The 14,786-nt window shown below is 41.3% G+C and overlaps 1 protein-coding gene across 1 annotated transcript in view; it reads left to right on the top strand.

Annotated features, from left to right (window-relative positions):
* The window catches only part of KLHL20 (kelch like family member 20), a 37,267-nt gene extending 25,860 nt beyond the window's left edge, over nt 1-11,407 (top strand). The window contains exons 6-11 of the mRNA XM_018555906.1: nt 1,193-1,376; nt 2,979-3,122; nt 3,967-4,100; nt 4,555-4,763; nt 5,977-6,083; nt 10,861-11,407. Coding sequence (XP_018411408.1) covers nt 1,193-1,376; nt 2,979-3,122; nt 3,967-4,100; nt 4,555-4,763; nt 5,977-6,083; nt 10,861-10,945 — 863 coding nt within the window. The 3' untranslated portion in view covers nt 10,946-11,407. The remainder of the gene's footprint in view (nt 1-1,192; nt 1,377-2,978; nt 3,123-3,966; nt 4,101-4,554; nt 4,764-5,976; nt 6,084-10,860) is intronic.
* Nucleotides 11,408-14,786: the final 3,379 nt, after the last annotated feature.

Here is a 14,786-nt window from a genome sequence, read left to right as displayed (position 1 = left end):
TGCACTGTGAGGTGCCAAATCAAGGCAGTTTTTCACTCTCCCATCCATCCTAATGAAATGAATGGATTAATGGCTAATAATAGCAAATTCTGTATTGCATGCCAATAAACTGCTGTAACTGTACACTTGTGGGAGATGTAGAGAAATTTGTACGATCGCTCTTTATTGGTGTTTGTTACCAAATGCTTAGTTTTTCTGCCAATACAAGTTCACTATAGGTGTATTGCCTCTGATTTCAGTCTTCTCTGTCATTTTACAGACACTGTATATAGTTACTAAAATTAGTCAATTGACCTAAAATTGTGGCATGTTTTGTGAATCTATTTTGGCAGTTCAGCTTGCCTGTATATGTAAATGCAAATTCATCTGTGCAGTTCATATATCCGGATTGCTTTCAATCATCAATTGCGTTATTCACATAAACCAACAAATTACAAGATGCCGAAGACATGAGACACACCAGCTTCACTGCTGATTCATATGTTATTTTTTGTCTCCAGCGCTACATGACGGACACAGTGCTACAGTGGGATGCGATGCATACTTAAAGTAGTATTACACTCTCAAACGTTTTTTTTTCAATAATGCATCCGGATCAAACAGTATACAGTACATTGCCCAGCAAAGTGTTTGTTTATATTTTTGCCCAAACATTGTTCATCATGTTTCAGAACAGCCAACTTCAATTCTCTCAGCTTGGCTTTGCTGAACTTCCTGTCCAGTACAAGATCACAAGGGCCAGCACTGTCTCTAGCAGCTATCTATCTAGTAGCTCAGATAAGGGAAGTAGAAGGATCAGGGAACAGGGCAATTGCCTGTCTTGCTGTGTCTGTGTGTTTGTGGAGACACACACAGCTTACTAGCACACACAAGGATGGCTCCATAGGACCCTGCAAGGGCAAGCAGCCACCCTAAAACAGGATATCAGGGCCAATGCTCAGGGGACCAGCTGATTCTGCAGCAAGCTAAAGCTTTTTAACATCAAGGAGCAGCATCTATTTTAAGGGATTTCATCAGTGTTTCAAATATCCTAAATACATTTTGACTTTCAGTTTAACCCCATACAACAAGCATAAACGTACCAGGCCAGTGATGCTTTATAAATATATACAATGTTCTGCCATCTAATATGTACAGCAGTGGTTTTCAGCATCTAACTACATAAAGGCATAAAAAACTGTTTTACTTCCAGTGGGAGGCTGGTGCAGTGGAGATGCTATTTCTAGCGTTGAGCGCTATGATCCTCAGACCAATGAGTGGAGAATGGTGGCTTCAATGAGTAAACGACGATGTGGGGTCGGTGTCAGTGTTCTCGATGACCTTCTTTATGCTGTAGGTGGTCATGACGGATCTTCATACCTCAACAGTGTTGAAAGGTAAGGGAAAGGGCTTTCTGCTTTATCTTTTGTCACTTTTTTGCAGCTGTGTCTCACTGGGGAGATTGTATTTACCTTTTCTGTACAGCCAACAGGAAGTGAGAGGATATTACCCCAGTGAGGGAACTGCCCTCTTAGTTGTCACTTTCTTAAAACAAAAAAAAAAGGTTTCTTGTTCATTAAGGGACACAGGATTCTGTAATTCAGAGACAACTGGGTTGTACTGCTGCCTTCAGGAGGAATTGGACAAGAGCTGTTGGACGTCTAGGTATAACCCCTCCTGCTCCCATTATGCTTCAGTATTTTTGCTGGTGTCCTAGCTTGATGGACTTATTTTCTGAATTGAGAAAAAATTAACAAAAACTTCATCTGCAGAATGCTGAGCTCAGCTTTTTATGCAGCTATCCAGATCAGTATATCTTCAGCAATTGCTTTTGAAGTCTGTATTCAGACCCTGCAGCCCCCAAGATTGTGGGGCATGCCTGGAATGTGACCTACGGACACTGGGCTCTGCTTGCGGCACTTTCCAAACCTCTGTTTACTCTCTGCAGAAAACTTTCTGGCCCCAGAGCCATGGTCTAGCCTTTGGTGTGACCCAGTCTCTGAAAACGTTTTAATCAGCACGCCGTGTGGGACGATCATCAGGAGCTACTACATTTATTGGCCCTGTTGAGTGCCGTTATTTCTTTTTCTGTTGGTTTCCACAGAAAGGGTTAACATGCTGAGTAGTTAAGTTCTGGGCCACTAATTGGAGGTTGCACACATGTTGTGTTCCCGCCTTTTAAGTGTGAGCATTAATAGCATTAACAGAACTCGTCACTGGAAACACATGAAATCAATCATTTGGAGGGGCGTCCACATACATTTGGCCATATAATACGTATAATGTGCCAAGGTGTCCACAATCTTTTGGCCATAGCGTATCATTTCAGGCATGACTGATGCATCCAGCTTAGATATTTTTAAATCTAAAATAAACGTACTTTCTTTACTTTGTTATTAAAAAGAATGTTCTCCACTCATATATTGTCACACCTGTCCTTACAAAATGGTATGTGTTTCCATTGGAATATTTTCCACCTTCATCAGGACAACCCCAGTTTCTATTAAATATTTAATCGGCTGAAAGGCAACTTGTATTAAGAGAAATATGTAGGCTGCTGTTATTGAGAACTCCTTTTTCGAAATGCTAATTGCTTGGCTGGCAAGAAGGCTCTTGGAACATTGCGTTGCTGACCTAGAACAAGTATTAAGAGTCGGATACAGCCAGGTAACTGAAGGTCATCAGTGGCAGCCTAAATATTCTCTCAGTACAGGTTTCCTCCCATCTGTAATTGGAATGACAAAGCACAGGCTAATATGAATCACGGCTGAAACCACAGTTCTTAGTGCTTGCGGTGCTTTCATATATTTCCCATTCTGATTAAATATACAGTATACTTCAATAGAGAGTAGTAGGGCTTTTTTTGTTTTGTGTTTTGTTACCATTTCTATTTTTTCGTTGGTGGATTGGATCAAGTCAGGGGGTTTGCTGATGCAATTGCTTCTATACTTCTTCCCTAATGAAAGACTTACAATAACAATCTTTTATTCTTTTTACAGATATGACCCAAAGACAAACCAGTGGAGCAGTGATGTGGCTCCGACCAGCACTTGCAGGACGAGTGTTGGTGTTGCAGTTCTAGGGGGATATCTTTATGCTGTGGGTGGCCAAGATGGTGTCTCTTGCCTCAATATCGTGGAAAGGTATTTGGACCCTGCAGTTTATAGAATTTTTGTATTATGTGCAATAATTATATAATTCAGGAATATCTAATGTGCTTATTATTATTATTAGGCACTTATAATAACCCCACCCCACAAAGAAAGAGATTTGGCTGCTTAGATTTTTACCTCCATATTTTTAGTGGATATTTTATCTTATAGTGATGGGATTCGCAGGTCAAAATCTCTTAAGGTGAGCAATAAAAACAATACTACTACAAAGTGCAGGAACCTTATGATGTATGCAATTCTAAAAGACTGTAGTAGTAGTAAGGAAGTATGGATGCTGCAGTTGCTGACCTCTGCTTGTGAAAATGCTATTTACCTGGCTGTTATGCTGATCCAAAGGCTCCAGTGCTTTCTAGGTCACTGTTCTGGAACTAGCATGTAGATTGGAAGTTTTGAATGCACTCTGACTTTTCTGGTTCAGATCAGCAAGAGAAGGCGTTACAGCTAGAGACAATCAGGCAATAGAATGTTCAGCAATGGCAGCCACTATATTTCTTTTAGTACTAATGTTTCTTTCATTTTCAAGTAAGTTACTGCCGGGCCTGGGTATCAGCGTAATTGACAGGGCCTCAGCTATTATCATTCAAAACCAGAACTTCAGTGGTTAGTAGCTCTGGCAATGGACTGGTGAATAGAGGGTAAAGCGCTTCTTTGTTTTTGGCTGGTGCTGGAACTTCAGTTAGCTCAGCTTAGATGAGGTACAGCAGAGGAGAAGAACGAGACTCTTTGTTATAGAAGGTAGGCTGCTCTATATTTCCTCATGCGTATATGTTTAACACAAGAATGGATAGCTTTCAATATTGTTCTTTTATGCTAGGTACGACCCAAAGGAAAACAAATGGACACGTGTGGCCTCCATGAGTACGAGGAGACTAGGAGTGGCTGTTGCAGTTCTAGGTGGTTTTCTTTATGCAGTTGGGGGATCAGATGGTACGTCTCCTCTCAATACAGGTAAGCAAAGATTTGAATCAGTCTTTCTTTTTTATCTGTTGTGACATAATTACCACATACCTATTGTATTACCATTATTTCTGTGCATGCAAAGTTTGCGTTGTTTCCTGTATTAATATCAGACCTTGGGGACTGCTCTGTCTAAGACTCCAGCTGGGTTATGAATAATGCTGTGTTCTCAAGCTTGAGCTCTTTTACAAGGCGGGGCTCAGAGGGAGTCTGTGTTTTAATAGGATTGTGATCTGTAATAGGAGAGTCAACAAACAAAGCTATGTCGCTAGCTCTGCCACTGTCACTTAGCTTATCTAGCCAGGAAATGTATTTTAACCTCCCTGTCCCGATACTCACTGTCACTTATTCTCATGCTGTCTGAGTATTGATATTGGATTATGCTCTACGGATAAGGTAGAAAGGATGGGACTGCTCTATTATGCCATTGCTTTGTATGTTTCAGTGGAGCGCTACAATCCTCAGGAAAACCGCTGGCACACAATAGCACCAATGGGCACACGACGGAAGCACCTTGGCTGTGCCGTGTACCAGGATATGATCTATGCAGTGGGTGGGAGAGATGACACCACAGAGCTAAGCAGTGCTGAACGGTACAATCCCAGGACCAATCAGTGGTCACCAGTGGTTGCCATGACTTCAAGACGAAGTGGGGTAAGACAATGCTTTACACCGTGTATTAGTACAGAAAGATGGAAAGTTGGAACCAAATCTAGCCGTATTATTTTATTGTAATGATTTGGTCTGGTGTATCTGCATTGTAATTTGTTTGCACGTCGTACATTTCAAAGATGGCTGTTTCTTTTAGTGCAGTTGGACATGCATGAATAGCTCCCCAGTCACACAGATCTATCTCTATGATGTTATAGACAGAGGAAAGGATCAGGATGCAAATTTAGACACCTTTCCAACCATATAGTTTACTAGATGATTACTATAAAAGTGTTTTCTCTAGGATGGAGTACACTGACTTTATGGGGGGTCAATCTTCTAATTCAAGCAAGAATCATTTTCTTAAAGAAGGTAAATTTGTATATGTTTTGAGGCAGCGTACTCCTTCTGTAAGAAGTTGGTCCATGTTATGGCCCTCAGTTTTATAGATTCCAGACGTTACAAAATATGGGTATATGCTATCGCATCTAATGCATCAGACATGAGGGTGCCGAGGGACTTTCAACCACCAGAGTGGAGGGGGAGAGAGTTGAGCAGTCACCGCCGCAGGATTGATGATCAGGTGAATATATCTTCTTTATAGTTGGCCCCATGACCAAAACGAGCACTTATGAGAGAGCTATGGGCCAATCTTTTTTGCCCATAGTTCTTTTCAGGGTCACAGGAGGACATATACTAATGTCCTCCGAGGACCCAAAGCTCAGTATATAGCAAGCTATTGCCCGCTATATGCGGAGACCGCAGAGCCGTGCTGCAGGTGGGACGGATCCCCAAAATACTGCCGAGATCCACCCCACTTGCTGATTGACAGCTGGCTCTACCCACCCCTCCCCCATCTGTTCCTCCAGTCAGAGCTGGAGAAACAGAGAGGGGAGGAGGGAATCCCTGTGGGGAGCGGTGACTGACAGTCACCGTTCTCTGTGGGGAGAGGATCGGTAAGTTGGCAATAGGCGTGTGTTCGCGGACTTCCCGATCAATAGAGCCGACCTAGGACAGCCTCAGTGTCGCAGGTAGGCTTGAATTATGGGGATGAGTGTTTTTCACTTTCCCATAAGTCTCCTTTTAAATCTTGCAGTCTGGGGGTAGGCCCACTCCAAGGGTTAATTCTTCAATTGCATGGAGTTCTTCATTAAAGAATTGTTTTATATGTTGTGTAATACTGCTCATGCTTGTTTCACTTTAATCCTTGCCGTAGGTCGGTCTTGCTGTGGTCAATGGGCAGTTGATGGCTGTAGGTGGATTTGATGGAACAACGTACTTGAAAACTATAGAAGTGTTTGACCCAGATGCTAATACTTGGAGGTAAAAATTTTCATCTCTACTTTACACAGGTTGTCTCTGTACTGCATCTTGCTAACGTTGTAGGAATGCTGAGAAATTTTAAATAGCAAGCTATACAAGTGATCGTACTACAAAGCATTATGCTACTTGGAATTTTACTTGGTCAACCAATATTGACCTTCCTGTCTAACTGGCTTTGCAGAGTTGGAGATTCCATGATTATGCATTTGGAAAAGCAAAAGCGTTTCAAAACATATATTGAATTGACCTGTTCACTGCTGCACAGGCGCTCAACCATAGAGATCAATGGGACTACACATCTCTCTCCCTTAACTGGGTGCCTCTGTATGCACAGTAGTGTACAGGTCACTATTTCTGTAAGTGCTGCTTGAGCATGAGTTAGAAATAGCAGCTTAAGGCTAAGTTCACCTTTTGCAAAAATTAAAGAAATGCATAATTAATAATATATTTTAAAAAAATGCATTTCTTTAATATTTGCATTCAAGCCTGGAAAGCATTGCAACTGTGATCACTCGATCAGGGCTGCAGAGCTCTGGCTTCTGCACATTCTCTCCCAGGCAGAGCTCTTACAGAGGTACGGAGTTTGTTAGGAGAGATAGAGGAAGGGACGGTTGGACTTCAAACTGAATTAAATCACAGTCCAGCCGTCCTTCCCTGTCTCTCCTAACAAACTCCGTACCTCTGTAAGAGCTCTGCCTGGGAGAGAATGTGCAGAAGCCAGAGCTCTGCAGCCCTGATCGAGTGATCACAGTTGCAATGCTTTCCAGGCTTGAATGCAAATATTAAAGAAATGCATTTTTTTAAAATATATTATTAATTATGCATTTCTTTAATTTTTGTGAAATGCGAACTTTAGCCTTTAAAGTGGAATGAGCTAATATCTAAAGTTGTACTTGGGTATCTGCTGAGGAGTGGGAGCTCATATGAGAGGATTAATTTAAAAGAGAAATGATCCCTTCAAACAAAACACAGTTGTGAAATGCTGAGTGTATGCAGTAGTGCGCATGCTCACTCTCTCTCCATCATTCGCCATCACCACAAAACAGCCCACTTACAATATGCTAAGCAAGGCCTATGAAAAGAAGCACACTATCTCTACCGTGCAGCATGGAGGTGGATCCCTGCTGTTTGGGAATTTTGTGAGCTACTGTGGCACAGGGAGTTTAGTAAAATGTATTAGCAAGTTGAATGCATCATAATATCATAATATGTGCAACATCACGCGGCTAAATCCACGTGATAAATCGCCTAGGTGTGAACCTAGCCTCAGTTATCTTGAGTTGATTAGTTTGAGACTAAATGATGGGCGTGATTTACTACATGTTAACTTAAATATCACAGGTCTGAAAATCACTTTCTACGGAGCTTCAGTAGAGGGTGCACTGTTCATGCTAGTACTGTACATTCATCTACTTTCCTCATGCAAAATTGTGAGCCCACAATAAGAATTGTGTATTGTATAGTAACTCATTAAATATAACATAACAAAGATTTGTTACATTACCCAACACATTGATCTGTGAAAAGATAAACCTATATGAAAAACAATGGAAACAACGGGTCATTTTACATTTCTCTTCTAGGTAGAGCAGAGCAATTTATATAATCGATTTATATGGTAACAGAGGGGTTGGGGGATGCAAGTAGTCCAAGAAAATTATGGGCAAATTAGCGATAAGGAAACTAGCAAGGGTGTACCTTTCTGCTTGCATTAAAATTCTTCCAATCAATTCAAAGGTGCAAATAAAGAGAACAGAGTGTAATTTATTGTTTCCTGTTACTAATAACACATCTGTGTAATTGGCACCATCTCGCTTATTGTTGGGTGAGAGTGGTCAGTGGGTAGCATGTGATAACGTTCTCACTTTTTGTCCGGGCAACAGCATGATCTACCTACTTGTAGCCTCCCACTAGGAAAAGCCCTTTTCCCCAGTGCCCAACATGGCTGCAGTGCGGCAGGGTTAGCATAGCCAGGGCTAAGTATGGAACGGATACTTTTTGTCCAGTGATATCATAGTTGAAATCTGTATTTCTTTATCACTCATTAAGGGACACATGATCAGTATTCAGAGATTTGTGGGTTATATGCAGCTGCTTACAGGAGGTGAACACTGGCAAACAAGGGCAGCCCTCTATAACCTCCCCACCCTCCCCCCCTCCCACTCATGCTTCCGTTTTTTGCTAGTGTCCTTAGAAGTATGGGTGTCTTTTTCAACCCTTTTTATTTTTCTGAGATTATTTCTTTGCTTCAATCAAGATTCTATTTGCTGCTGAACTTAGTCTCTTTTTGCACTATCCATATTAGTCTTTGATGTAGCCTTGGAGGCCAAACCCGGACCCTTCTGGACCAAAGATGCAAAGCCTGACTGTAATGTAACTTTAAAGTACTGAGCTCTGCTTGTGGTGTTTTTTTGTACCTTCTGCCTTATATTATGTAGCTGTAGAAAACTTTACATGCAGCTACATTGTACAATACAAGTGCAAAGCAGCGTCTCCGACACCTTTTCACTTTCACCCTGCAGTTTCCTTGGAACAGGTACAGGCAGTCTTCACTCTCTGGCATGCTTTTTAGTGGCTCCCAGACTACAAATGAGCACATTCCTGGCACAGAACAGTGACACCTGTCCAGTGTCCAGTCTCTGCGCCCTTTAACAAGGTTGTTTAACTTGCAGTACTCTTGTCTGTTACTACTATTAACTGTGCATGATGGTGGATTACAAGTGCAAGGTGACCAATCCTACTGCTGTATGCTTTTCCAGCTCACATTCCGCCAACTGTTTGGGATTACCTGCACTATGCCTTGTTGGGGTCCTCTCTGATAGATTGGATTGTTCTCCCCTTCTGGAGTCCCCCTCAGACTCCACGTTTGCTCTGTCAGATGTAGCACCTTCCTCTGTCTTATCTATGGAGGAGTTTTTTGAAACCTTGCAGGATTTTATGACCTAAATTACCATGTTTGCTGGCTCTTAACGTAGTGGGTGTAAATGCACCTCTTTGTCTTCCCTCTCACATTCTTTACCTGACATTGCTGCATCTGTTTCACCCTCTGAGCCTTCTGTCATGGATGTCCTGTCTGACAAGGAGTCTGACAAATCCTTGTGGCGTCTGAAATTTGAATTTAGTCCTGTCGGTGCTTCAAAAAACGTCTTTTGAACCATTCAGGGATATTACGCTATAAACTCTCACAAGGTTTTCCTTGTTGCCATTTCCTCTGTGGGGTATGTGTCTGAACTAGCGGCCTGTCCCGTAAAGAACCTTTTCTGGTCCTTCACAAGGATAAGGTGGTGAGACCTAGAGCTTTCTTCCCAAGGTGGTTTCAGCTTTTTTACCTCATGCAGGACATTTTTCCTTCATCTCTCTGTCTGACTTCAGTATATCAAAAGGAAACTTCATCATGGCCTGGGTGTATTTTCATGCTGTGTGTGGGTTTACATGCCAGCAACAGCTTCCATAAGGAAAACTGATTCTCTTTGCCATCCCTGATGGTCCCGGTAAAAGGGAACCAGCTTTTTGATCCATCATTGTCTCAGTGGCTTTGGCAAATTATTGGCCTTAAAGACACATTCCACTTTTACCAAAAATTCATAAATGTACCATATTGTAAAAATAAAATGTGCATTTATGAATTTGTTTGTAACTGAATCATGGGTGCAATGCACAGGATTCTGCAGACTGTTACTCCAGCCCCAGGTCTATACCAAGGTACAGACCTTCAATTTTGGAGCTGAAAGGAAGTTGGCAATAGACTACAAGTGTGGTGATGTCACTGTACTTGCACTCCTTTGAGAGCTACGATTCCCTCTGCAACAGTGGATGGATCTGTGAATGAATGATTTGCCTTTGTGGGTGGAGCCACACCACATAAAAAAATGCACAGGGTCCTGGAGTTTTAGAGTCCTTCGGGTAAGTAAAGAGGTTTGGGTAAGGGACGTTTGGGGCTACGGAATGGCACAATCTCCCATATTACACCTCAGATATGGGTGTAACTTGGTGATAAAGGTGGAATTAGCTTATAAAGATAAGGTTCCACCTTTTCCCATCAAGTTGCACTCTGCTAGGTCAGTGAGTACTTCTTCAACAAATTTTTAACAGATTTGCAAGCCACCAATTCTCCGCTTACACATTCTCAAACCTTTTATCAGGTGGATGTTCACGCCTCATCTGATGCCAGCTTCGGACATGAGGTTCTTCAGGCAGCTCTTGGAGCTGGGCTGTCCCCTGTTCTACTGTCTTTCGCTATGTGGACCTGTTGTTTGGTTCCTGTTGCCCATCCGTCAGTTGGACTACTTTTGGATGTCCCTTACATCTCTGACTATTGATCCTGTGCTCCTTAAAGAATGATACAGAAAATTAGATTTTTTTTAAACTTGCTGTAAAACCTGTTTCTTGGCGTTCATTAAGGTACACAGGTCCCACCCCTCTGTATTGTGGTCTGCACCTAAATACTGCTTTTCTACAAAACTGAAGCATTCTGGGAGTGGAAGGGGTTATACCTGGGTGGCCAATAGTTTTTTGTTTGCCAGTGTTCACCTCCTATAGGTAGCTAAATATAACCTATGTGTCTCTGAATACTGATCATGTGTCCTTTTAATGAACTTCAAGAAATGTATTTTATGGTGAGTACAAAAGTCCCATTATTGTTGGCACAAGAGAATGTACTACAATATGTCCACCATCACAATCATTTTTGTAGTTGTCTGACACCTACATTCACTTAACTAAAATATGGGATATCTTATTACTAAAAACTACTCATATTGTTTCTTCCTTTACCTAGGTTATATGGCGGCATGAACTACCGGCGATTGGGAGGTGGTGTTGGCGTTATCAAGATGACACACTGTGAATCACACATCTGGTAGCCTATCATCATCTGTTTGAAAGCCTCAGTTCATGGACACTGCCAGAGACTTCCTGAGTGAGAAAAATGAACACTCATGACCAGATACTATATCAGTGATCTATGAAGAAAAGTCTATTACGTCTCCCTAAATAATTATTCAAACTTTTTCCATTTATTTAAATCGTGGAAATATCGTAAGGCTTTAGAGTGTTGGAAGATTCTAATGCCATTTTGTAAGAAAAAAAAAAGAAGCTATGTTGTAGGTTCAATCTGAATTCCAAAAGACCTGCTAATAGTTTCTGAGTGATTTGAAATGGTGCAGGTTTTAGCAAGTGGACAAAGGGTGATTGTTGCATTGACATGACATTGAATGTGACTGTGATGGCAATGAGAGTAGAAAAGTGCTGAGAATTCTCTTATAGGTCCTCTGGACGTGAAGAAGGTGGACATGATCCCAGAACATCATTTTATGTAACTAATATCTGGATAGCATTATTAGTAGGTGTTTTGACATGTCCAAAGGTATTCAACACCAAGTGGGTACGAGGTGGTTTGCAGCTTCATGGTCTGGTTAAGAATCTGAAGTCCTTACAAGAGCATCATAGCACATGACTGTGCCGGCATACCTATGATCTTCGTTTACAGCGGTCTAAGTTCACGGTAATGTAAATAAAAACTAATCGCAGCTTTCCCCCAAACATTCTAAAATGCTGCAGTACATTATACAGCCACTTGCACTAGTGTCTCATCCAACTTCCTTGTGCCTCTAAAGCCTGCACAGACTGCTACCCTTGATAATGGTCTTGTGTTGCCTTTAAAAGATGTAGCAAAATTGTATAGTTTGTGTAGAGAAACAGATGTAGAGAACAAAAAGTTTTGTGTAGACTGATCAGCAATGAAAGTCAGTATTAACATATGTGGGCCATATACACGTTTTCTCATACAATGATCCAATCCGGCAATTTCATGTACAGTAAGTACTAAGGTGCTAACTTTGAATAGTGGCTTACTGACTGACCGAAGAGAATAGTATATCTCTATGAAGACTGCAGCATTCCAATATGCCACCTTCCAAGTCTATTTGAGTGATATTTTCATGATCACTCAGTCCAACTGATTCGTAAAGAGGAGCTAAACTGTGGACGTAGTATCTATATAAAAAAAAAAGAAGCAAGTAGCGAACAAAGGAATTTTTACCAGTATAGGTTTCTTGCAGCTGATCTTTTACCCATTACTACCTTACCGTGTTTTTTTTTTTTGAGCTATGTCTCTGTGTATAGGCAACCACCTTGGCAAAGGTAGTGCTGTGCATTCTATTTAAGGAGAAGCAGAAGGTGCAGACCTCCATAGGCTCTGTGGAGAGCAGTTAGCAGCACAGTAATGAAGTCACCATATCTCACTCCAGATCTAATGAGACAAGCAGTTACAGGCACAGTGCCTTAAATGATGTCTCACTGCAGATATACAGCTGTTGGGCTCAAGGCACAAGAAGTGCTCTGCCATTTTTAGGAGGAATTTAAAACTAAAGCTCCATTTTCAGGGTACTGCTTAGACAGATTTAACATTTCTAGATGTTCCCTACAGGATAGCATTTTTAATCCAGGTTTATATTAACCTCTGTAATTGTTTTCCAAGGTCTAACAAGCATTCAAAAACATACTAGGTGTGCACACTCAACTACCTAAAGAAAGTCTACTCGATCCAGCTCATACTCCACCAAATAGGTCTAGACACTCCGACTAATACTCATCGTCCTGAAATAGATTTATGGAGTTCTGCAAATACTCAACCATTGTTAGTAGCTGTAAAGATTACAAAAAAAAAAACCAGACTTTGGCAGTGTAGTTCTAGATGAGTGTGGCCATTCTATCGTCACAGGCAAAATCCAGAGAGGACTTTACTAGTGCTAGTTGCCATAAACAATACATTTGCTGTATAAACCGGAACCAGTTCTGTTCACTTTCCACTATTTCACAGAGCAATAATCTTTAAACTGGGTAACTCTCAGGGGTGGCAGTGTCAAGCACTCATCACTCCAACATTTTAGAATGCATCGGTTTCATTTGAAGCATTTAGGGTGTAGTGGCTGCCACATTACAGAGGACGACCAGTCAAAGTAGTAAAAAGTCATATATTGCCACCTTTGTACCAGTAAAATCTTATTTTCTTTTAGTGCAGCCTTTCATTGGTACTATCATTGTCCCTTATGCATTATAATATATATGCTATACTCTTAAAAAATGTAACCCCTTTTTCTGAAGCTGCAGTTGTGTCCCTCTCCCACTTACTGATACATGAATGAGTTTTGCGCTGCTTATATACCTTTGCTAATGGCTGAAGCAAGGCTTGGTCACATCTCTGGTCTATAAACCCCTAGTAGAGGTGCACTGGAGCTAAAGGAGTAATTCTATCTTTATCTATCTCTCTTCTCCATCTCTCTTCTCCATCTTATCTATCATCTTGTATCTTTCCTGATTATTCCATAAGCCAGTGCAGCTGATTATTCCATAAGCCGGTTCTTACTATACTAATTTCTGAAAAGAAAAACTGAACCTGATACCCAGGGGAAGCAGACAGATTTTATTTAAATGAAGCCGGATATCTGATTCCTTTGGGCAACAACTTCACTTTTGCACCACTTTTATAATCCCAGAATTTCATTAATCAGCCTCCCCATGAAGCAATGTTAACAGTCTTACATTGATGTATAAATAGAGAATTTCAGCAGGACTGAAATGTTTTTTCTGGAAAAAAAATATCCAGCTCCAGGCCCTCTTCACAGCTGGCCTCATGTCTAAGGGCCTAGGTTTTCTTGTCACATTGTCTCTGAAGGAGAGGATCAGGACGTCTGTACACTGGTCCTATCTTTGGCAAAGTTGACATGACTATCAGCATTTTTTTTCCAGAAAAGGTAAATATTTCAGCCCTTATTGCTCATTATTTAATTATCCTTAATAGTTTGCTAACATACTGTACCTTTTATGTTAACATTTGAGTTTTCCGTATACTGCCACTTCAACGGCCAATTCAAGGATTTAGCATTGAAGAATTTTTGCCGGACGGGTTAAAGAATACCTCGTGACACCTCTACTAATCATATGCGGCGGTAGTTGGGGAACGTTTTTACAACATTTGTGTACACTAAATATACTGTCATATTTTTGGCTGCTATTTAATTGAAGGAGGTGGTTCTCTGATCAGCGGCACGTTTTTATATAAAACACTAATAAATGTAATAATGGGGGAAATTCATAAGAACTGGGGCAGGTTGGTTTCTTATGGCAACCAATCAGCTTCTCTCATCAGTTTGTTCAGTTAAGCTGTGAAAATGAAACAGTGATGCTCCTCCAGTGTCTTCTATCCGCTCCAGTTCTTATGAATTCCTCCCAATGGGTTTTTCTCAACCTCTGAGACAAAAAGTTACTGGACTTATCCTGTAACTTATCCTGCACTCCATTTGAATGATTTCATGCATTTTGACATGTTCTCAACAATCATGTGTTTTCATTGTCATCAGTAGACCTTATAATTCACATCGATGCATCAAAATATAGACGACACATGGCAAAGATGTGAACCAGCGCCATTTAAAACAATGGCGTGTCACATGCATTAAAAGACATAGTTGTGAATAGCCCCTTTTAGGTCTGCTTGACCGGTTTAATATAAAACATAAGGGCTTGTTCACATCAATTGCATTGCGTTTCAGAACGGGAGCTGCTGGAACGCACCGCCGCAATCTCGCAAAAAACTTCCCCTTTCATTCTGGGGCGGGAGGGGGCGTGGTCGTGCATTGAAGTCAATGGCCACGCCCCCACCCCCGTCCGCAGTGCAATCGGACGCGTGGCAAAACATTGCCT

The sequence above is a fragment of the Nanorana parkeri genome, unplaced genomic scaffold, assembly GCF_000935625.1.
Source record: "Nanorana parkeri isolate BGI_ZX_2015 unplaced genomic scaffold, ASM93562v1 scaffold217, whole genome shotgun sequence".
In the NCBI taxonomy this organism is placed as follows: domain Eukaryota; kingdom Metazoa; phylum Chordata; class Amphibia; order Anura; family Dicroglossidae; genus Nanorana; species Nanorana parkeri.
The sequence above is the reverse complement of the archived record's forward strand: the minus strand, read 5'-3'. Positions and strand labels throughout refer to the sequence as shown.